The 23,532-nt window shown below is 49.6% G+C and overlaps 7 protein-coding genes across 7 annotated transcripts; 2 read left to right on the forward strand and 5 right to left on the reverse strand.

Moving 5' to 3' along the window:
* Positions 1 to 3,284: 3,284 nt before the first annotated feature.
* L3040_000894 (uncharacterized protein) lies at positions 3,285 to 5,491 on the reverse strand (the record flags this gene model as incomplete). The annotated part of the gene is made up of 4 exons (XM_007288008.1): positions 3,285 to 3,986; positions 4,101 to 4,776; positions 4,838 to 5,210; positions 5,260 to 5,491. 4 exons carry the CDS (start codon positions 5,489 to 5,491, stop codon positions 3,285 to 3,287), a joined length of 1,983 nt encoding a protein of 660 aa, XP_007288070.1.
* Positions 5,492 to 6,209: 718 nt separating this feature from the next.
* Positions 6,210 to 6,735, reverse strand: L3040_000895 (uncharacterized protein; the record flags this gene model as incomplete). The annotated part of the gene is made up of 3 exons (XM_007288007.1): positions 6,210 to 6,353; positions 6,419 to 6,558; positions 6,708 to 6,735. The coding sequence occupies 3 exons, from the start codon at positions 6,733 to 6,735 to the stop codon at positions 6,210 to 6,212; spliced, it is 312 nt and encodes a 103-aa protein (XP_007288069.1).
* Positions 6,736 to 6,896: 161 nt separating this feature from the next.
* On the forward strand, positions 6,897 to 9,846 carry L3040_000896 (uncharacterized protein; the record flags this gene model as incomplete). Its single annotated transcript, XM_007288006.1, has 3 exons — positions 6,897 to 8,457; positions 8,506 to 8,662; positions 8,712 to 9,846. The coding sequence occupies 3 exons, from the start codon at positions 6,897 to 6,899 to the stop codon at positions 9,844 to 9,846; spliced, it is 2,853 nt and encodes a 950-aa protein (XP_007288068.1).
* A 177-nt stretch (positions 9,847 to 10,023) lies between these two features.
* On the reverse strand, positions 10,024 to 11,023 carry L3040_000897 (uncharacterized protein; the record flags this gene model as incomplete). Its single annotated transcript, XM_007288005.1, has 3 exons — positions 10,024 to 10,295; positions 10,420 to 10,624; positions 10,706 to 11,023. 3 exons carry the CDS (start codon positions 11,021 to 11,023, stop codon positions 10,024 to 10,026), a joined length of 795 nt encoding a protein of 264 aa, XP_007288067.1.
* Positions 11,024 to 11,828: 805 nt separating this feature from the next.
* On the forward strand, positions 11,829 to 14,063 carry L3040_000898 (uncharacterized protein; the record flags this gene model as incomplete). The annotated part of the gene is made up of 7 exons (XM_007288004.1): positions 11,829 to 12,003; positions 12,059 to 12,272; positions 12,323 to 12,540; positions 12,731 to 12,954; positions 13,001 to 13,224; positions 13,282 to 13,381; positions 13,431 to 14,063. 7 exons carry the CDS (start codon positions 11,829 to 11,831, stop codon positions 14,061 to 14,063), a joined length of 1,788 nt encoding a protein of 595 aa, XP_007288066.1.
* Positions 14,064 to 15,203: 1,140 nt separating this feature from the next.
* Positions 15,204 to 21,503, reverse strand: L3040_000899 (uncharacterized protein; the record flags this gene model as incomplete). Its single annotated transcript, XM_066155357.1, has 2 exons — positions 15,204 to 15,484; positions 15,542 to 21,503. The coding sequence occupies 2 exons, from the start codon at positions 21,501 to 21,503 to the stop codon at positions 15,204 to 15,206; spliced, it is 6,243 nt and encodes a 2,080-aa protein (XP_066013382.1).
* A 1,006-nt stretch (positions 21,504 to 22,509) lies between these two features.
* L3040_000900 (uncharacterized protein) lies at positions 22,510 to 22,958 on the reverse strand (the record flags this gene model as incomplete). The annotated part of the gene is made up of 3 exons (XM_066155358.1): positions 22,510 to 22,630; positions 22,688 to 22,757; positions 22,823 to 22,958. The coding sequence occupies 3 exons, from the start codon at positions 22,956 to 22,958 to the stop codon at positions 22,510 to 22,512; spliced, it is 327 nt and encodes a 108-aa protein (XP_066013383.1).
* Between the last annotated feature and the right edge of the window lie 574 nt (positions 22,959 to 23,532).

Raw genomic sequence — 23,532 nt, forward strand, 5'->3', positions numbered from 1 at the left:
CATTACGATACGGCCCTGAGAGAGAGTCAGCACTTCGCTGTTCCCATGTACCACTATTGCAGCTTTCACGCTGGGCTTTCATCACTTTTCGGGCATTCCCGCCATGCCTTTCGAAGCTGCTGTTCCGACTTCGTCGTTAGTCGCCAGATCAGAAATTCGAAAAGCACACAAAAACAACCCTCAACCGCAATTCCGTGATCAACTTCCTACCCGAACATTAAATCAGTAGGACGCTTTCCAACGTGCTTGCTCGCTCATATCAATCAATATCCGAATCTCTGTCTTCAGAAATGATACCATTCCAATCACCTTCCCGCCTTCTCATGCGCCATAACCATAATAGGCAACATGTCGTAAAAACAATCTAGAGTACATGTCTACATCTCGCATCGCCAAGTACATCGCGACATCATGAACGAACCTCCTGTCAGATCCATGCTTATCAGTGCGTGGAAATCTGGCATGGAGCAAGGTAACGCTCCAACTCTGCCAAAAATAGTGGCTGATTGATACCTCTTCTCGCAGGTGGACGAATGCAGCGCTCCCCGCACATACTCTGTATGTGCTTACAATCTTGTGCCTATGTGCTACCTCTCTAATCCATTCAGGCCGCTTGCGGACCGGAAAAACAATATATTGATCTCAGCCCCCTTGCTTTTGTGGCGGATGTGGCACCGTCGGAGGTAGGGATTCTCTTCCTCGGCTCCCGGACCAGTAGGTGGCACGTACCCGGCATGAATTGAGTGAGACATGGCTGCACGGAATTGTCCAGAGTCTGTTCACGGTAAGTAAAGTCACTTTGATTGTTTTCGCCTGTTGCAATTTCCTCTCACAACGGGTTATCCTTTAACAGCTCCCGGTTGCATAGAGAGAACCCATCAATTACAGTACTGTATTGGTTTTAACCCGTTTACCGCTATGCGTCTCGGGGGCTGTTGGGCCGATTTGCAACGGAGTTGATTTTTCTCTCTCCATCATACGGAGAACATGCCTGCCTGCTTTTGTTGTATCACTTTTCAGCCTCTCCGCCTTGTGTAAAGTGTGTGTATGGAACGCAATCCTATCTCTCCTGTTTCTTCCTACTAAGGACTGGTCGCGGTCCGCTGTACAAACTTGAAGAAAATAGTCAAGACCATTTCTTGGCGAGAGAAAGAAGACATGTGTACCTCTTCTCTTCTCTTTTCCTCTCCTCTCCTGTTCTAGTGCCGGCGTTCTATTTGAAAAAGGTTCGTATTGCATAGTTTGCTCATTGCCGATCAACCTCTCCGATTGCGAAGACGTAGTGCCGTGTGCTGGATGATGGATTTTTGTTAGAAAGTTTGAATAAATGCTGGGTAGTATTCCGTAGATACATACATGCAAATCCATCTTCATCAAATTCTCAGTGCCCTGTACCTCAATATGCCATGCCATCGACGTTGCAGCAGGATCTGTGTTTTATTAATAGACACCGAAGTAAATAATACACGGTAAGTGAACCAACTTGTATGTATCGTAGTAAATCAATCAATCACTATCTTTCCGACTCTTATGTCGTCTCAAAACCATACCGCTTTTCATATTATCGCAGTCTCGTAGCTGTCCAGCGACTCATTAAGTTATTTACTCTCTGTATATATCATTCTCTAGGAATCGCAAATTTTGGAAATGAGAAAAATGACTTTAACTCAGCGCGGGCGTGGTATACGTATATACCGACCAAGCTTTTTTCCTTATGGTATAGCAAAGCACATCACAGCACAGCTCTTCTGTTTCTATCTCGCTGAAGCTGCTCCATTCCTCTTATACTAACGTCTCTCTTCCTCCCGCCTCTTCCACTTCCAAGCCGGACCGAGACCAGATTAGCAAGTGTGCATTAAATGAACCAAGGTTCTTCACCGTTTCCCACCCTCCTCCTCCTCCTCCTCCTCTGCGGCCCAGCTGGTGGGTGATCTTGATAACTGGCGGAGAGACGCGCTCTGAAATTTGCCCTCCTCCGTATACACACTCAAAAAAAAAGGAGAGAAAAAGAGAGAGAGAAAGCATGCCTTAGCCCCTGCAAGGGCGAAAAATAACATGACATAATACCGGTATTGGCTTCCACTTATCCTTGATTTCAAACCCTGCAATTTCAGCGAGCGAGCTTTCGTCTTGGGGGTTTCTGGATGGGTTTTGCTGATTTTTTGATTTATTTTCCTTCTCAGTTTGCGTTCATCTTTTTTTTTCTCTTTTTTTTTTTTCAAATTATTAAAAGATGAAAAAGAAGGAGAAGAAAAAGAAAGGGGGGTGGATGATGGTTGATGCTGGATGATGGATGATGGTGTATTGGTGGATACTGGATACTCCATGGATACCTGAGAGAATTGAGCTGGGCTAGCTCTGGTTACAAGCCAATACGCCCTCCCTCTGCTGACCTCTGACTCTGACTCTGACTCTGATTTTGTCCTTTGGGTGTTGGAAAGTTGGATAAATGGACTTTGGGTGAATGGACTTTGGATAATTGGACTTACTTACACCGTCGGACTCCGCAGCCTGAAGGGGAATGGATTAATGAACAAATTGCAATTTTGTGAATAGCTCGATACATTTATATATATCTCAATCTGTATCGCTATATAGCTAGGCGTGCTACTACTACTACTGCAGTACTAAAGAAACCGTTTTGCATATGGTTTAGAATCTATGGTCCGTGGATGTCTGTTGGGGTTCGAGAATGGCGCGCCAGAGGGTTGGTTGTGACTGGGTATTTAGACAGTAAGTATATGGTGAGTTGATGGGGACTTATATACGGATCGGGCCTAAGTGGTAGGAATGTAAGTTCATATATACTGGATTCTTATCAACTTTGCGTTGTTGGGATTTGTTATTGAGTTGCTATGTCTGTGAATGGGATGTGGGGTTTTTTGATGGAGCGTATTTTGGGATTTTGAGGATATTTATGGTGAAGCTAAAACTTGAATGAGAGTTGAAAGGAGAAGATGAAAGAGGCTGGGAAGTCTGGAGTGAGAGCTGTCAGGCGACTCAATTTAAGATTCATTCGGAATTCGTGTCTGTACTGCGCTGCGCTTCCGCAAATAACACAACTGTCTGTCGGGTATCTCGATTTCTCCACGCTCAAACTCCTTCCAGTTGTCAAGTTCATCAGTCGTTCTCCCATCCATATCTTTGACACCCGATCAAGATGCCAAAGATTCGACCAACAAACTTCCAAATCTCCAGTAATAGAAGGCAGACAAACATACATAATCCACAAGCAGAAAGTCTGCAGAAGCAACGCAAATGAGCTTGATAAAGTCACCAGGCATTCAAATCCAGTTCCCCTCCATCATAGGATTAGCGTCCCTACTTCCAGAATCACTGAGACTTTGATCAGTAGCAGGGAGCTTCTCGTCAGAGGAATTGACGTTCTCATACCAATCACCATCCTTCTTCGGAATGCTCCCACTACCGCCTCTGCGAGCCCTAAAATTCTCGTTCGCTGTTACCTTTTCCACAAACGTCCCCATGTTCCTAGACTTACGATTTGCAAGACCTGGGCTCCACATGTTCTGTAGACTACCAAATCGTGGAATCTTTCTGACTGGCGACGGTGTGTGAGCCATCCATTCCGACTCGGACAAGGTAATTGTGGTAGTATTCTTTTCGAGCGGAGACTGGTCTGCATCTTCATAGAGGTTGCCGAAGTTCTCGGTTGGAGAGCGAGAGGGCGTCGGACAAGGGGAGTCCTGTGGAGAGTTGGGACTTTGTGGCTGCTGCTCTGAAAGACGCTTTGCAGGTGAGCGACGGGTCTTGCGAATGGTAATGTTTGCCATTGAGAAGAGTGTGTCTGATGGTGGCGAGGAAATGCCGCAGCGCCTGGAAGTGGATACGCTGAGTGCGGTTCGTGGAGTGTTTTCAGACAGGTCGCCGGGAACGGAGGGGAATTCTGAGATTGAGGGTACAGGAGATTCAAAATGAGGGTTTGGCGAGGAATAAACATCCACTATCTCGGCGATACCAAGGAGTACCTAGAGTATAGATTAGCACTATTCTGCCGCAATGGTCACCAAGCTACTATGATTTGACGATCGAAAAATCCAGAAGGTGCTAGTAGACTGAGTAAGACAGGAAGACAGACATACCTCTGGTGATTGCGATTCTCTGTCAAGTTCCTGTAAAAGAGACGGGGCGATAGACAGGGCATTGGAGACCCCAGAAGAGCTTCTCGAATGGCCACCAGAAGCAATGGAGTACTTTCTCGGATGGCGTCTCAAACTTAGTGAGCTATCACGAGGCGGAACCTCCGGCAAAGGACGATCCATCCAAAGTGGGCTTTCTTTTGGCGACGTCGACTTGTCGATGATAGCAGTCGAGAACTTCGAGAATGGTGACTCGGGGCTTCCAGTATTAGAGCGAGAGAATAAGGATGTTTCAGGAGGCACTTTGAATGAGGGTCGCTTGTTCAGACCGTTTGAAGGACGTTCGGGGCTGTCGTCAAAGACGGAAGTCAACCAAGGATCACCAAAGAAGGTCGACGAAAGCTCGCGCTTCAGCCGCACCTCTTTGTCACATTCTTCTTCAGGTTCCTCGTCCAACTCCGTTAGCTGGTCTTGGGAGTCTCCACCGTGGGAGGCGGTTGGAGATAATGGAGCCAGTGTCCTGGGATGATTTTCCGGAATCAACTGGAGGCTTGCAAGACTGTCCCAGCTACGATAGTGGAACTTGAACGTTGCGAATGGGGTGTCCTTTGGGTCCTTCAGGTGCCAGTCGTAGAACTTTGCGTCTTGGGGCTTCTCGAGGAGTCCACCACTTGGCATACTACGCACAATATTAGCATGTATGCCCCAAATTCTGCATCAAACTTGGCGATGCGACTCACACGATACCGTATCCTTCCTGGTCCTTGAAGTCGGTTGGCTTGGGCAATCTTCGTTTTCGTCCTCTCGCACGGAAGACCATGACCTCGATCAATCCCCCATCATTTGCAGCAGATCGCTCCTCATCATCCTCGAATGCGAACATGAACGGTCGCGCCTCTGTACCCATATTCCTGAAGACCGTGCCTTCGTGCTTGTAATTCCATCTATCGCTCGGCTCGAAGAGTCCTCTCATTACCTGGCCGCTCGGTCTCGACTTGGTATTCGTTCCCCAAGATGTGATATGCCTGCCGTTCATATGAAGCTTGAAGTAGAACCATTCGGAGTGGATCTCAGCTGCTTCAACAACGTTGTACTTAAGCCAGAACCGTTTTCCTGCTCTCGCGTCAGCTGTTGTCCGAGGACTATTTGACACTCAACAAACCTGGCATTGATGGGATATAAACCGAGACCACTGATCGACGACCAAGGAAACGATCTGCCTTGCTATCCGAGGATGCGGATGGGGGCGTCCAGTCGACATCGGCTTTGGGACCTTTGCGCAGGTCTGGGCTGCGATACGTGAATTGCGAACTCTCAGGGTGCGGAAACTCGGGATGCGTCATCAATTCCACCTGCGATACGATGGATATCTCGATACCTCGGTGAATAGGCATCGTGGGCGGGGGTAACGTGTGATTTTGGGATGTTGGGATGTTGGAATGTCTGCTCTGTGTCGATCGCGCAAAGTTGTTATGGTCGCAGAATGCTCATATCAACAAGACGTAGCCTCGCCTACCTAAACTTCGCCAGCTCATGTCCATATACAAAGTCGTGCAATGAATGACAATGAATGTACCAACATGATGTAGAAAAAAGAAAAAGATGTACAGTTTGGAGAGCATCGATGTGCAGCACACATTACAGGCAAAGAAGTCTGATATTTTTGTCTGGACAGATTTGGAAGGCACGACCATCCTCCCAGGGGTTCACAGGAAATATAAAGCAATGATTTCCACGTACAAAACAACTTGTATGGCCTATGATGGTTTCTCAAAGGCAAAAGCATGTCCTTTACGCACGGTATTGAATTTCAAATATTGGACCAAAGCCTTATTTGGGTTCTAAACGCAGAGCAGGTTCTTACCTACCGTTCTCTGACCATCTCGCATGATCTTGATCTTGGTCTTGTATCCAGGGAAGACTAATGAAATATTTTGTGAGGGCATGAAGTGTAATTCGACCTTAGGAAATGAAAGAAATGTTTTGTCGAATGCCTTACACTTACCGTATTTCACACAGTGTCCCAGTACACCCGTACATCACCGAAAGTCCGGGCTTCTTTCAGTATTGTGACATTCATCCTTACATACAAGCCTTTCATAATTCACTCCCTCACTTGCCCAGCACAGCCTTGGTATCCTCTTCCTTGTCTATCAGTCCCAGGTTCCTGATCGCGCCGGCCTTTGGTGCATCGTCTCGAGGGTTCGCAGCCGCAGCTTTCCTGTATGCTTGTTGAAGCGATCGTACTCTTGAGGCCTATCCGTGGAGTTGTCAGATCCTATTTTTCCACCATATCGGTAACTCTCCTCTGCTCTACCTACCTCCTTCTGGTGATGTAGGCACTCATAGTAGTCCTCCAACACCGGCGCACACTTCTTCTTCCCTGAATCGTCATCGTTCGTGGTATTAACGACGTAGCAAGCTAGAACCTCTTGCCAGAAGGGAAAGCACCTCGATGGTCCTAGAGCACGCATTGTCAGCCATTGAAACTCAATCGCATACTCTCGCTCTCAATGCTGTCCCATGTCCACTGCCACCACCAGCGAGCTGTCTTTTGAAATTCGGCCCTCATTGCAGACAGAAAATAACACCGCTTCTCTCTCAACTCACCTCCATTGAGACCGTAGCCGGAAGACATGGTGATATGAGCAGTTGGATGTCGAATCTGGTGAAGCTCTGGAGACGTGAGGTCGGAACGAGGGCGGCAGATCGCCCCACAAATACTAAGCCTCACCCGAACCCAGAAAGTTGGCTCGGAGTTCTTTCAGCCCTCCCGCCAGCCAAACCAATCTTCAAATAATGACAGACTCGGATCTTTCGCCAGCCAAATCTGTGCTTTTGGCTGTTCATTTGGCCAGCAAAGGACACATAGCGACGCTTCGAACCCTCATTTCCTTCCATCGTAAGACCCTACATACCGAACTGGTCCTCCGCATCCTCCTCAGCCACCTTCCAGAAAGTCTCGACTCTTCGGATTATGTCTCTTTTCTGGAAGATTTGGAATCTGGGAACATAACAGAAGACGTAGAAGCTCCTGTCGATGCCTCGCCTCTCCGCGAACTATGCGATACAGAAGCAAAAAGCAAGGTGCGGAAGCTGGGTCTGCTCACTCTACTATGGCCAGATGCACCACAAGATGCCCCAGCAGAGCCTTTCGTCCGCTTTCTCATACATCGATCAATACGGATAGACCTGTATACTGGCCTGATCGCCCAGATACCTGAGCTCATTGGTCCTTTCCTACACCTGTCTAGTTATCTGAGAGTATGGGCTATATCTACGGTGCTTCCTCTTCTACGCCTGAACTACGAATATCACCCTGAAGAAGCTACGATTCTGACAATAACCAAATTCGAAGGATTGAACGACCGCGCAGGGGTCACATTACTGTTGGGAAAAACTGGCCAAGGCCAGACAAACGACTCGACCTCTGATCTTACAGTTGGACGAGATCTCAAAGGCTTGATCGGGCCATGGATGTACGGGGATACAAGGACAAAGAGGAGGATGCTCCGAAGGAAGTCCTCGCTCACACTGCATGCCTTGGAACCACAGATGGACCTCTCGGATAGAAATCATAAATATCTGGGCTGGGAAGAGGTGTTTAAGTGGATAGTTGGAGAAGCATGCGCATCATGGAAAACAGCAGTAGAAGCCATAGAGCAATGGGGTGGCCCTGGAGACGTGGACCTTGGAGGGTGGGACGATGGGACCGTGTGGCTGGACGAAGACGACCAACAACTTCTTGAGGCTCGTTATGCTCGCTCAGCTCTTGCTACAGCCTACCTTATTTCTGAAGAATCTGAATCGGCGTTGAATGGAGTTCAGCGCGTCTTGACGCGTATTACCAATCTCCTGGACCAAGACAGAATACCGACTTTAGAAGCTGCCTGTGCGCTTCTGTCTCCTGTGCCAGCTCTCGATGAGAGCAACATTTTGTCGCGCAAAAATTCTTCATACTTGCGAAATGAGCTTTTGGATGAACAAAATCCCTTGACCGCCCCGAAGGAAGAACCGATCAAACTACTCCATGCTCTACTGATAAGTGCATTCTTATGTACAAGAGCTAAATTCCCGGTCAGCATCAGACGGGCTGGCGAACTTGCCCTTCTGCAAGATGAGCATGAACAGAGACTTGTCTTCCACGACCTCATGAATCGCATTGGCAATGGCCCCAAGGAAGACGATAAGTACTGGATAAGAGCTAGAAATGAGATTCTATGGCTATCGAACTGGGGTGCGGAGGAGCTTTCGGATGGTTCCGAGCCCACCAAAGCTAAAGGGAGGGGCATCTTTGGCCAGCTCTCCCGAGAATTGATTGAGGCCGAATTTCTCAAAACGCTCCTGACAAATACAAGTAGTGGGTAACTTCCTCACGGTCGAGACCAGAAGCTTACTTTGATCGCAGGGTGTACACTCGCCCATTCCCTCTACGTGGGCGTATCAGATCAACCACTGCCAAAGGCCGTTCTCCACGACGTTATCATCTCGACAGCCATGAACGCCTACGACAATGCGACTAATGCTAACAAAACTCGGGGTAGCCTGAAAAAATGCAATGATGTGTAGGTGTATAGAGATCCTTTAGTCGAAGTGATGCTGACATGGAGCCAGATTACTCTCTTTCAGTGATATATTGGATGGGTCAGAGAGCTACGAGGAAGGAAAATTTCTGATCCGACTCACTCATAATGTTGGAAAATACCGTCTGGTTTTCAAGCAGGGCGAGCCGTTCAAACCGGTGACTCTCCGAGTTCATAACGATCCTATCTCGATCATCGGCAAGATTCTTGAGCAAAATCCAAAAAGCTATGCCCAGATTGGAGAATTTCTGGACATGGGTCACGACATGGTGATGGCTGGTTTGAAGGGCGTAAAGCTACAGATGGGAGATGTTCCACAAGCGGAACAGAAAGCAATTGCTGAAAAGCGTGTGGTCAGCATGTGCATAGATGCTGCTCTTGCGGAGGATGACTTCGAGACTGCGTATTCATACGTGGTAACGTGGTTGAAGGATATCGCTGGCCGAGCTCATGCTCGCTGTCCGGACTTGGAACGGAACAAGCTTGGCCTCTTTGCGGAACCACCTCCAAAGGTTCTCGACGACTGGTCTTGGCGAGCTGCGCTGCAAGCTGGAAAGTATGAGCGGACATCGCACAGTATCAAGCCTACACACTTGGGCAATACAAGCGGAGACCTCGATATACGGCATCTCGAACAACGTATGGATTGTTTATCACAAGCTCTGCGGCTAGCCCCAAAGGCTACGTTGCAGGATATTATCAATGTTTACCGTCGTTGCGAAGAGAAGCTTGAGGCCCTCGTGAAGAAGGAGGCAGAAGAGGAGGCAAAATGGGAGGCTCAAACAGATGGACAGATTATGCCGGGTGGCTTTGCAGAAACGCCTCAGAGGAAAAATATCGCGGCTAGCACATCCCGAGCAGTGGAAGAAGAACCCATGTCCTTGTTCGACCTCTCACGTGCCAGCATGGCGAAGGCCCAGGGCGGATTCTCGGCCCTGTCGATGCTTAGGGTCGGTAATAAAACCACGCAAGAACCGGCCACACCAGACTCTAGAGAAAGTGGGGACTTTTCGCGAACTTCGACGCCTGACTATGGTGCGCCCAAGAATCCGATGAGGAAGAGGGATCAATTGAAGAATGTAGCAGTTGGTGGACTTGCCACCGGGGTAGGATGGCTGCTTGGAGCTCCACCCGTGAATCACAACGAGGAAAACGATCCACATTGAGGTTGATGAAAGGAGTATTCTTTGTTTTGCAGTACTTGAGCCGGAGTCTGGGGATATTTTGATCCAGCATGGAGGCGGCGTTTTTTAGCTTTAATGATGCGACGACTACTTGAATAGCAGCATCCCGCAGAATATCCAGAACAAAACCTACCTAGTTCGAGTGTCCATCTACCACCTCTATGCCACATTCTCTCTTGATAAGCCATTTGAATACCGCTTACTTCTCCCGGAACCATCCTTCTTCCCCGCCTGGATCCACGCTCTGGCCTCCTCAACCGTCCGCTTCAACTTCTCCGCATCGTTCTTCAGCTCCTGCGTGCTATCAGGCCCCGGAACCTGTCTCCCCTTCTCAAAGGCCGGTCTCCTCAGCAGTTTCTCCTCCCACGCTTTTAGAGCCGGAAATTGGTCAATATCGACGCCGGCCCAGAAAGCGGAGCGGACCCAGCCCCCTGCATGGCTGTCAGGCAGATGAATTTTAAATTTTAGGTGAAGATTTGCGAGATGGAACGGTATAGTATATAGCACCAGCAGCGTGTATTTGTGATACTGAAGGGGGGAGAAGTAGGTACTTACAGTGTGCGATGTCGGCGATGGTCAGCTTGTCGCCAACGAGGAAGCCGGACGTGGACTTCTCGAGGTGGGTGTTGAGGACACCATAGAGGCGGCGGGTTTCGTTCGTGTAGCGCTTTGCGCCGTATGCTATGTACTCCGGGGCGTAGCGGTTGAAGTGGTTGGCTTGGCCTTGTATGGGGCCTATGCCTGCGTTGAGGAAGAAGAGCTGGTTTGGTGTTAACTACCTAGCTACCTAGCTCACTGTCTATAGCCATCCCACTAAGAAGACACTTGAGGTACTACCTACCCACGAGTTGACCTCGTACGCTTCTCTCGTGCCCGCCGGGTAGGAAATCTTGTGGTCCTTGTCATACTGCTCGACAAGATACTGCTGGATACTTCCAGACTCGAACAGGTTGATAGTCTTGCCGTCAGTGAAAGTATCCGTCAGAGCGGGCATGCGTCCATTGGGGTTTATCTCGAGGTACCAAGGCTCTTTCTGCGTGTTCTTGGTCAGGTCAATGTTGGTGAACTCGTAGGGGAGGCCCAGCTCCTCGAGTGTGATGGGTATCTTGATCCCGTTGGGGGTCTGGATTGTGTAGAGATGGATATTGGGACGGGACATGGTGAGAGCCTGAGAGGTGAGAGAGAGAGATGAAAGTTGATGTGAGCTGAGAATCGTGTGAAAGCATTTCCATGCAAGTTGAAGTACCTAGGTAACCTATATGCAGATACCCGCCCAGTAAGGGCTGGTTTTGATTCAACGCCGAATTGTACAACGACGTTTGGTTTATAGATATCGACCGAATTTGTTTATATCGACCGAATTTGTTTTAAAGATTTTGACCCGTATTTCTCGTGACTTCGATACGTTCTATGACTTCATTTCGAGCGCTAGATTAACCATACCTACTTGTAAGAACAAACGTGGTAAAAGTAGAGATTAAAGCAAGACTACTACAAGACTACGGAAGTTGGTGGCTTGGCTAGCGTACAACCTCACCACCCGATGACTGTAGGGAGAGTCAGGTCATAAGGTGACTACGGAGGTTGTACGGATTTGTACTGTATGGGGTGGCGAAACGGGTTTACAGCCGGGGTTCTACAATCGATTTCAAGGTTGAACCAAACGCCGGGCACCCCTTTGAATTGTAGAATTCGGGCCAGGTTTTACAATTCGGCGTTGAACCAAACCAGCCCTAATACTACTAGATTGGCAGATGCCGCCGGTGCTTGGTAACCGCGGAGTGAGGCTCGGTAAGAATTCGTAACGAGAAATGCCATCATCACGTGACACTTGGCTCCTACGCTAGGCGCTAGTCTACTTGAGGGATTACGAAACTTGGTGTCCTTCTTGCCATCAACCCTTTTTCTTCCCTAACAGATTTCACGACAAAGATCGATATCATCGATATTATCAACACAACAACATGGCGTGGAGACAACAAGGAAGCACAGGTTCCAATGCCCTTCCTCTGGGAAACAAGCGCAGGTTCCCCGGCGATGAGGCATCTCCTCAGCGCGTCGAGAATGCCTACAACTCGCAGCCTTCCCAAGGTAGTAGCTACGATGGAGGCTTCAAGCGTGGTCGCAGCCCCGTAAAAGGTGAGCATATCCTCTTTATAAGCTGCGTAGACCTGTAATAACAATTATCTCGCAGAGGAACCTTCTGCCGATGGATCCCGTCGCCGCAAGAAGAGAAACCGCTGGGGTGACTCCACCGAGAACAAGGCTGCCGGTCTCATGGGACTTCCAACTGCTATCATGGCCAATATGACCAGTGAACAACTAGAGGCATACACTCTGCACTTACGTATTGAAGAAATCAGTCAGAAACTTAGGATTGATGATGTCGTTCCCGCCGATGGTGACAGGTATGTCTTTCGACCCTCCCGCCCAGGAGAACCAGGCTAACACTTTGCAGATCTCCTTCTCCCCCACCTCAATACGATAACTTTGGACGTCGTGTCAACACTCGAGAGTATCGATACAGAAAGCGTCTTGAGGATGAGCGCCACAAGCTGATTGAGAAGGCCATGAAGGTCATTCCTAACTACCATCCGCCCCAAGATTATCGCCGTCCTACTAAGACACAGGAGAAAGTCTACGTCCCAGTCAATGACTACCCAGAGATTAACTTCAGTATGATTGCTAACCCTCTAACATTTCTTCTAACCTCCCTCCGCAAATTACCCATTTTCCTTCTCAACCCCTCCTACCGGTGACCACCTCTAGCATCACAATGCGAGGCAATGTCATCACTAACTCTACTCACTACATTTTGCTATTAGCCTTGATCATACACTAACACTTAGCTTGCGATTTACTAAAGTTGGCTTACTTATCGGCCCTCGTGGCAACACTCTGAAGAAAATGGAGACAGAATCCCAGGCCAAGATTGCTATCCGTGGAAAGGGGTCCGTCAAGGAAGGAAAAGGCCGTTCCGATGCTGCTCACACCAGCAACCAGGAGGAGGATCTCCATTGCTTGATCATGGCAGATACCGAGGAGAAAGTCAACAAGGCAAAGAAGCTGATCCACAACATCATCGAGACTGTAAGTTCCCTCTCCTCAGGCAGCTTTCTAATACTAAATTATCAAGGCTGCTTCCATCCCTGAGGGTCAGAACGAGCTAAAGCGCAACCAACTTCGTGAGCTTGCAGCACTCAATGGTACCCTTCGCGATGATGAGAATCAAGCTTGCCAAAACTGTGGTCAAATCGGTCACCGAAAGTACGACTGCCCAGAACAGCGCAACTTTACTGCAAACATCATCTGTCGTGTTTGCGGTAATGCAGGCCACATGGCTAGAGACTGCCCTGATCGGTATGCTAATTGGATCCGTCAGACGAGACAGACGAAACGAATACTGACTGGCTACAGACAACGTGGTGCTAGCTGGCGCAATGATGGTCCTGGTGCAGGCCCTGCCGCTGGAGTTGGTCGCATTGGTGCCGGAGATGCAGTTGACCGAGAGTACGAGGTAAGCACACCCATGTGGACACAGGTAGATAACGGCTGATGTTTTGTAGCAACTCATGCAAGAACTCTCTGGAGGAGCACCTGCTACTGGCGAAGCCCCAAGACGTATCGAGTCTGGCCCGGGTAGTGGCTCAGAACAACCTCCCCAAGACGATGTCAAGCCTTGGCATCGTGGACCCACCGGTGCGAGCGCTCCATGGCAAAAGCGAGGTGATGATCGAGGATTCGACTCTCGTGATTCCGCACCCACAGGACCCTCTGGGGGCGCCGCGCCGTGGGCTAGAGGAGATCGTGGCCGTGGTGGTGAAGCACGTGGTGGAGACTCTTACTACGGTGGTGGTCAATCTGGCTACAACGCTCCTCCTACTGGTCCTTCTGGTGGTTCTGGCAATGCCGCTCCCTGGGCACAACCAGCCCCCCCTGCTTACCCTGCAGCCGGATATGGTGGCTATGCTGCTCCTGGTTACGCCGCTGGCTACCCTCCTCAACAAACCATGGGAGCTCCTCCTGGTCTCGCCGCTCCTCCAGGACTGACTGGTACTGGTCTGAGTGCTCTTCTGCAGCAGTTCGCAGGTAGTCCCCCACCTCCTCCACCCACCTCGAACATTCCTCCTCCTCCTCCACCAGGGGGTGCACCGCCGCCACCTCCATCAGACGCCCCTCCGCCACCTCCTGGAAATTAGACGTCGACCAACCCTGGACCGACCCGCTAGGATGCTAACCTAAGGTTTGCCTTTTGAATGATACAGACATGCTTTGCGTGGTAGTTTCCGCCCCGGAACTAATTTTTATCTTCTCTGGTTTGGTACGTTTTCGTGGCGCATTAACTGTATTCATAGCAATAAAATTTTGAGCTCCCCAACCTTTTTGGCTTATTTTTATCGTGAGATGGATTGTTTCAGTTGACTGGCTTGGGCGTGTTCTGCTCTTGGGTCATGTCTCATACAAAGGTATTTACGTTTCGACGTCGTGTCCATAAGACGACAATTTCCACAAGCATGCTCACGTGAGTTATCTCAGGGAGATCAATGTTGTCTCGCTATACAAGTAGCTATGAAGGACCCTCCGCGACCTCGGCACTGCCAAGATGATTGCGATGACTCAAACCTGGCCATAGTTTTCTCGCCATATTGATTGTCCGGTGCCCGAGAGTTCTACTCGGCGAGTCCTAGTTCGAGGAACCTCGAAGTGGATCCCGAAGGGCGTTGAGAAGATCAAATGATTGGTGATTTCCATGACGCTGCTTGCTCCGCTACCATGGTCAGAGTGTCCGTTTGGTCTTGGTCTCCAGCGACATGATCGACAAGACAGTTTCGCATTGCTAGACTCGGGGCTGGCTCCGGGAATGAGCAGTGCAGACATGAGGTCTGCGTGGGATGTGAGAATAGGGTGGCATACGGTGGCTATGAGTATTTTAAATGGGAAGCCAGAGTTGGGCATGAAGTGAAAGCTAAGGGGCCGGGTGTTGGTGTAGAGATTTTCGGGCCGGAGAGGATGGAAAGCGTTGGAGTTTTGGAAGGCATATGGAGGTTATGGAGGACAAATGATTTCATCAGACAGCAGCTAACTTCGTCAGGATGGAGTCAGGCCAAAGTCAGACGAACATTGTTGAAAGTGTGTTCTGCTGGCAAGTGCCAATTCTATCATTCATTTTTGGTAACGAGCTTCTTTTGTTAAGTCCTGTCAACTATAACTATTACATATATATCCCCAAGGAAATCTATCTCAAAATCAGAAATACGACCCCACCGAAAACTCCAAATCGCATTCCCAGTAGATCTGGGAGAGACAAGAAAAGACTATGCATAAAGTCTCCCCTGCGATTATTTCGTAGTCTTCCTCTTCTTCTGCGACGCCTTGCTTTCAGTCGGAGCCTTACGCTTCGACCTCCTCGGCTGCACGCTTCCAGAAGAGTCGTCAGCAGCACTCTCCTCTTCGTCGTCCTTTGCCCCCCCTGCCTTGGAGGTCTTGGAAGCTAGGCTCGGTCGGCCACGTAGCTTGCGCGGTGAAGCCTGTCGTGGGCTTGTTGCCTTGGGGCTTTTGTTCTTGGTGACACGATGGGTGAGCTCCTTCGGAGCTGGCGTGCGGGCTCTTGTTGCTTTCGCTATTTCATTCGTCATTCCTGTGTTTTTACCACTACATATGATGGGAAGCGACTTACGAGTGGCCTTGCTTCTAGGTGAGGCTCTCCCTTTTTCGATTAATACCATTACATTTGAGCTGGAACCCGGCTCAGGCGAATCTCCGACTACTATATGGGCATCCTTCGCCTTCTTGGGCTTCTTCCTGGGCGATGGCTTGACGGCAGGAAACTTGTTGCCGATCGGTGAGAAGTGGACAGGCTGCCTCTTCGCATCGTCTGCATACTTCATGACATCGTCCAGAATCTTCACCTTCAGATCTTTGACGTAATCCTCGAGCTCTGCAATCTTGAGCTTCAGCTCTGCAATCTCGCTGCTGCGATCTTCTTTGGCTGTTGCCAGCCTCGCTACGAGATCTTCGTTGGCTGCCTCCAGCTCGGTGACTTGTTGCTCGAGCTCACTGGCTCGGTCTATCGACCAGCTTCCGTCATCGAGATCGTCTTCTTGAGCCTCGCCGCTGTCTATATCTGCGGGAGGGTGACCGTTGTTGAACGACTCGCGGAGTTCCAGGGCTGCATCGGCAAGAGAGGCGAGGCGCGCATTATCGTTCTTGTTGTGGCGCTGTTTACGCAAGATGGCGATCAAATCTTCGTCAAACAGATCCTTGTATCTCCCTGCGATTTGCTTGATGGTCTTCTCAAGATCGCGGATCTGATCCCGCAAGTTCTTGGCCTTAGTGGCGTTAGTAGCCTTGTCCTTGTGTCGCAGAGCCTTGAGGCTGGCAACTTCTTCGACGAGGCTTACGATCTCCGCTGTGTTCTCGTCGTCGGGTAGAGAGCCACGTGGGGTGCCGTTGTCCTTCTGCTTCTGTAAGCGTGTGTTCTGAGCTTTCAGCTTCTGTACCTCTTTTTTCTTTTCGCTGAGCGCGGCCAAGCAGACGACGAGCTCGGCCTCGACTGCTTGGCCGACCTCGATTGTGGCATGTGCCTCCTCGAGCTCTCCTCGTACATTCTGCAGGTTAACAAGATGGCTTTCTAGCTCTGCGTGGTAGAAATCGACGCTGTCTCTCTCGGTCCTCAGTTCCTCGATTTCGGCACGTGCCTCCAGGAGTTGAGCATGGTAGTTGTCTTGCTGCTGGTCTTCTGGCATCTCCAAGGAAGCGGTCTCCAGTGTGGACTCGTCCAGTAGAGACGAAAGATAATGGACCCTGCGCTCATAGCACAGAAGTTTGCACTTGGTCTCCTCACAATCCTTCAAGCGTGCATTCTTCTCATCGATCTGTGCATTGAGCGAGTTGACCATCTGGAAGAGTCTCGCATTGTCCGACTCCGAGGGTCTGCGTCGTAGCTGGGCTATCAGGAATTTGATTTGAGTACGCAGCTTTCCTGTTGTGTCCTTTGCATTATCGGAATTTCGGAGGTGCTCTCTCCGTATATCGTTCACTTCGCGGACCATTTCTTCAAGTGCGTGGGCGCTGGCAGAATCGCTTCGCCGGGTTTCATTGACCAGGTTGTTCAGCCTTTCGATCCTCTTGCGCTGGTGCTCGATTTCGCTTCTGTGGTATCTCTGTACAGTGTCCTCCGGCAGACCTGGCACAGATCCGCACCTATCACATGGTCCATCTCCTGCATCATCTCCGCCGACTCGAAGGTCTGCGCTGTCTGGACGGTATCTTCCTCTGCATAGGACATCGATAAGTGCGTTCAGGCGGTTGAGCTCATCACTCGCATCTTTAAGATCCCTCTTATCGTCGTTGCACTTCTGCAGTTGTCTTCTGAGCGTTTGGTTGTCTGCTTTCAAGCGAGTAAGCTCCTCCTGGTCCAAGTGCGGATCTAGTATGAGTCTCTCGATCTCCATCTCGCGCTCTGCAATCTGTCTTCTCAACTCTTCTGATTCGGCGTTTATCGACATGTCCATGGTCTGGTCTTCGAGCTCATTTACGCGCGTGTTCAGAGCAAAGACCATGTCTCGTTCGCCTGTCAGTTCTAGTTTAAGCGAAGCGATTCTATCGGACTCGGGAGCGTCACCAGGCTCTGCAGCAGCGTTTGGCCTGATTTGCAACTCGGCGATCCTAGTCTGGGCGTCTCTCATGCTGTTCCTTAGCTTGGTGATCTCTGTGGCATCAGAGACCCGAGCTGCTTCGTGGCTGATTCTGGCCGCATCCAGCATTGCTTGGGTTTTGGTGAGTTGGTGCTGGATATCAGCAACTTCCTGGCGATGATGCTCACGGAGATCAGCTTGGTATTGTCTCGCGACAGCTTCACTATGTAAGGTGGTTTGCAGAAGTACGTCCAGGTTCAAGTGCAGTTGCCGAACTCTTTCGTTTAGGGCTGCAAAATCTGGTTGTGTATCGTCGTCAGCGGCAATTGCTGCGTTTGCTACATCGCGCTCGCTTCTGGCCCGGTCTCTGTCCCTATTTGCGTTTGCCAATAGCAAGACAACGCTGGAGAGCTGGCTTTCGGAAGACTCAAAAGCAGATTTGGTATCTTCAAGCTGTTTTCTGAGGCAGGCGACGTCAACAGCTGGATCGGGAGCGACAGCTTGTGCTGAAGTCAATTCTTGGCCGAGTCGGGCAATTTCAGCTTCAAGTCGGTCGCCTCTTAGGGTCGCACTGTCTGCACTGCGTAGCGCTGCGTTTCGCGCGGCCATCATGGCGTTTCTTTCGGCTGTGGCCTCGTTCCTTTCGCGTACCGCTCTAATCAATCGTTGTTCCAGCTCACCACGACCGGCTCCTTCACCACCTGTGTACTCGTTCCAGTCGCGTGTAAGTTGTGCGATCTGCCGATCACGTCTCTCGATTTCGTCATCTTCTGCATCTTGTGTTCGCCTTTCATATTCCTCAAGCAACGATCCCGTATCGTCAATGGCTTGCAGTCTGGGCATCTGTGCTTGGAGTCTGTCTCGCTCACCGGTCAGCCGTAGAACCTCGTAATTAAGCTTTCCGATGTTAATATTTGCAGCTTGTTCTGCTGCAATGGCCGCCTGCCTCTGGGCATCTGCATCATTGTATAGGGCAAAAGCTTGAGTAAGCTGGGCTTGGAGGTCGTCGACCTGGTACACGTTGCCGGCTGCGTCGACCTGAGCTTGGAGCCGTACAATCTGAGCTTGAAGATCATCCACTGACTGGTCACCACGTTGATTGTACCGATCCAACAGATCGGCATATCGTCTCTCCAGTATACCCAGTGTAATGTCTTGGCCCAGGCTCTTTGTCTTGAGTCTTACGAGTTCCGTGTCGGGATCGAGAGCTGCCTTCTTCTTGCACATTTCCGGGCTCCTGTTCGAATTTCTAATGAATCTCTTAAGATCCGCTATTTTAGCGGCGTCAGATAGTTGATCATCATCATCAGGTTCCGCTTCATGCAAGTCGGAAACTCGTCTCGCCAACTCATGGATGTCAGCCTGGAGCTGACTATTCTCTTTCAGGATCTCCCGATGTGCTTCTGTCAATTCGAGTAACTGAGCGGCTAGTCCAACATTGATACTCCCCCGATGGGCAATATCATGGACTTGAGCCAATGCAATGTCCAGCTCACCTTGTAGGCGAGCTCTCTCTCGTTCCATGTCTTCGGGGTTGTACGCCGGGTCGTCCTGAGAGTCCTTGCAAGCCTGAAGTTGTCGAGTCAACTTCACGACTTCCCTATTGAGTGATTGGAGCTGGAGATCAGATGCCTGATCAGCTGGATCGAGCTCGAGAATATAGTCGAGGTTTTTTAGCCTTTTCACTTCGGCTTGCAAGCAATATTCCTCGCTCTCCAGCTCTTGGAGATCGTTCCCTGGGACGGGTTGAGCCTCTCGACAGTGTCTGAGGTCCTCCCCCAGGCCTCTTCTGCTCGTTTTCGCGCTGTCCAGCTGGGCCTGCAAGGCTTGCCTTGCTTCTAGCAGTTGCTCGGTATCGAATTCGCGTGGTCCAGTTGGCTGGGCGCTTCTGCATTCTGCGAGCTCATGCGTCAATCTCGTGTTGGTAATATTGAGGAATGCATTCTGAGCCTGGACATCCACGACCATTTGATTGGCTTGATCCAACGCACTTTGTATCATTTGATTTGTTGCCGACTGTTGTTGAAGTTGGGTCCTCAGACTAAGGCTGTCACTGCTACGTCTTGAACTCGTGGTCGGAGACAACAGATCCGAATCTTGTTGAAGTTGGCTCCCCAGACTAAGGCTGTCACTGCGTCTTTGACTCGTAGTCGGAGCCAACGAACCGAGATTCTCGAGTTGGTCAATCCTATCCTGCAAGATGTTGGCATTTGCGATGTTTGTATCGTACAGCCTCATGAACTCGGCCAAGTCGATGTCGCACAGAGGATTAAGGGACGATGCGCCTCGCAGCATGATGCCACTGGCGCCGTTCGATTTGAGGTAATCCTCGAAGACAGCGATCACGTCACTGAGATTCTGGGCCAGAGGGAAAATGCTTGAGGCGTTGGCGAGTTTTTCGACAATATCCGCGAGAACTCCTGGGCTGATGCCATTTGCAGCGCTTTTCCCATTGGAGCTGGTCGTGGCGGCGTTGATGTTGTTGTTGTCCAAAAGTTGACTCCTCAGGTGGTCAAGCTCATTTTCGAGACGTCGATGCAAATCTGGGTCTATGGAGTCACCGTGCTCTGCTTCGATTTCCCTGATTCGGGATTCGAGCGCCTTTTTCTCCTCGTTACAGCGGGCAGCTGCCTCAGCGGCCGCGGCTTTCCTAGCCTCTGCAAGATCCGCCTCGTGGTCCGCTATCCTTGTCCTCAGGCCGGCGATTTGGACGTGTAGGTCATGCTTCTCGGCCTTGGAAGCGCTTTTCTGTTGCTGCAAATTTGCTTCTGCGTCTTGCGCTCGTTTATCGCTGGCTTCCTTCCGTGCCAAGAGTACCTTGTTGCTGGTGCTCGCGTAGATGTTGAATGTCTGATCACAGTCATCTCTCCACACTCTTGTAGTATCGATCAACAGGTGGATGGCGTTGGCGAGGGATTGAAGTTGCTGGTCCAATAGCGGTGCCTTGGCTGCACAATTAGGATTCGCAGCTGAGTACACCTCCCAAGAGTCCTGGAGCTCAACGAGCTGTCCCTCGAGATATCTGAACTCGTTGTCCACTGCGAGTTGTGTTCTCTCAAATTCGATGTTTCGAGCTAGTGACACAACACCTCCACTGACAACCACGTTCGCGATGGTCTCCAACGCTGCGTCGTGTTCACCAACATGATATTCGTTCCGGAGTGTCCATCCGTGCGTTCCATACCAGCCTTCCGTTAAAATGACATCTTCGCCAGCACACTCTGCATCTTGGGTGATGGCATCCACGCTGCTTTTGATTTGATCTTCTGTGATTTTCACGCCTCGGGAAAGGTCTGCGATAGCAGCTCTGTTCACCTCCCGACGTTTCGCTAGGGCTTCCAGCATTTCGCTCCGAGGTCCTTCCACTCGTCCAGATCTCAGTCGTCGGAGTTCACCTTTCAATTTCGTGATCTCTGTGGTGCTGGCAGCCGGGACTTGGGCACCTCCGGCATCACGATTAGCGGTAGCATCTCGTAGCTTACGCTCTGCTTCGTCTGCCACCTTTGTCAACATCTCGACCTTTGCCTGTGCCGCTATGGTGGTTTTGCGTAGCATGTCGTACCCAGTCTCCACAGCGAGTTCGTAGCTGGCTTGTGCGAGTCCCAACCTGGTAAGCCTCGGCTCGAATGCGAGGAAGACATCACTAAGTCTAGCAGAATCTAGCCCAGCATTGCCCATGACTTGTTTCGTGTCCTCTATTGCACTATCGAGGTCGTCAACGCTAGACTCTAACCATTGGTACGCTTCCGCCCAATCGGCCTCAGCGGTCATCAAGTGCGTGTCTAGATCGGCTGGAACTCGAGTCGCCGCACGATTAATAAGTGCCAGCTCCCCTTTCTGTCTCTCAATCTCCTTGAGAGCTTGTTCGACCTCCAACAGCAGATACTGAACTGTCGCTTGACCCTCATTATTCGAGGCTGCCGCTTGAATTCGGCGGAGTGTAGCTTCCGTGTCGAGATAATCCTGCGCCGTGGCAGAATTTGTCGGATCTGGTGCCGCCATCGCAGCAATAACTGGTTCTTGGTCTCAATAGACCGAGATGTTGCGGTGGTGTTGGATGTGGGTGAGGTCGGTACTGCTCGGGTCGGGAAGACTTTGCAAGTGGGAAGGTCGCCCCGAACAATCAGATGGTAGATACTTATGAGCTCTTTGGACCTTTGTCCCTTCTTGTATGGCTTGTCCCAATGCATCGCGGGATACTGTTGCTTGCGGTCGTCGTTGTCGGTGAGGAGAGTTGAGGAAAATTCGGCCCTTTGTTGTCGAATCCTCGCTTGTCCTTCTTGGGCCGAATCCGGCCATTGGATTTCTCTAGTATTGGAGACAAAGGGTCAGAGAGAGGAATACTACTATTAAGTGTCTATGAACCGGATGCGGCACAATTTTGACATGCATATTCTGTTGATTGTTCCTGATTCGAAAGATCTTGAGCCGAAAGGTAGATGGTAGACTCAGGGGCTCGCTTAAGGGAGGACGTTGTTTTCATTCCACAAAAAGCCCCGATTCCACCCGCAGCGTCGTGAAGACCGATCAACTTCGCATGAGTGTTGTTGTAAAAGCTCTTGAAATTCCGAGATAATTACGAGTATCAAAATTCCTTGATTTCCCAGCTTGGTCTGGTGTCTGGGTCACCAATATCAATACAAGAATAGCCCCTGACACGGAACGAAATAAGCTCCAACCAGGAGAATAGTTCAGAGCAGAATTTAATGGTGAATACTACGAACTTTTATCATAGAGAGTGCCAGAGATGGCCGTCTTGGTGTCTTCAAGCGAACATCACGTGATATAACTTCCAAATTTAAACTGAATTTTTGATAAACTCAAATCTGGTTTATAGACATGGTTGTTCGAATATGATTCCGTCATACATGGTAACATACGTAGTAGCTACATAACAGGCATAGAAAGTGAAATGCATAACAATCCTCCCTCTCCACCCTTCCAACATTTTCGCAACTCCGGTAACTACTTAATTTTGCTAAAGCTATATGCAGCTAAGAGCAGCTCTTTACTGGCATTTGAAAGAGGAGATCGAATCGTCGAAGTGCTCAAGTCCGGGTGCAAGGAAGAGTTTTTCAATTTTGCCAGTATAATTGAAAGATCCGGATATCGGAAAGCAGTTGTAATCACTAGATATTTTGGATTAGCTATTTTAAAAATTCAAAAGGATTAAATTGAATACTTACACGAAGAACTCGCATTTTGCACCTTTGGTATCCAAAGAGCTGGTTCTATCCGAACCGAGCACCAGATCCCCTTTAAACTTGTCAGCTTTGTTTAAAGGAAAAAAAAATTGGAAGAGTCGTAAATAGGTGTCTGACAGCAATAGTTCGGTCTTGCCTCGGGAAATTGGCAGTTCTTAAAATCAGGATCGTCGCAAAGCGTGATAGTTCTTGAAGTTACGGCAGAAGCTGCTGCTATAATAGCTATGGCGACGATATTGTTGATAAACATCATATTGATAGATTGATAGAGAACCAGTTCTTTTAATGAATAGATACTGAGGATATAAAGAAGAAAGAGGATAACGGATAAGTCTTGAGCGGACTCTGAATACTTAAATACTTTCTTTTGAGCTTATATGCAACATAGTTTTTTAACTTGTTTCTCTTTTAGGTCAGTCGTAATACCGGTGGACTAGTCGCTCTTATATTAATTAAGGGCTAGGTGATGGAATTGCCGACTTCTAATATTAGAATCAGATTGCTGCCACGAGTGGGCCTCGAGTATAAAATGAAACGGTTTTGTTTCTAAGAATTGATTTCCGCACATCTGTAACGGCCATCAATGTACTACGTACTACGTACCCCCATGAATAAATGTCGGACCCAGTTTAGGCCCATATACGTAGTACGTAGTACGTAGTACCCTCGAAAAGAGATCGATCCGCTTTCCTAAAATACTACTACCACGGTACAGGCCTGGGTATTACCCCTCGAGGGTGCCTTAAAAGTTTAGTTTCCACTTTAAACCCCCTGTTTTCCCGGGATCGATTAAAGCGTCATAAGGCCATAAGGCAGAAACAGGCACA

This window comes from Drepanopeziza brunnea (assembly GCF_022702325.1).
Source record: "Drepanopeziza brunnea f. sp. 'multigermtubi' strain 214-2 chromosome Unknown ctg1, whole genome shotgun sequence".
Taxonomy (NCBI): Eukaryota; Fungi; Ascomycota; class Leotiomycetes; order Helotiales; family Drepanopezizaceae; genus Drepanopeziza; species Drepanopeziza brunnea.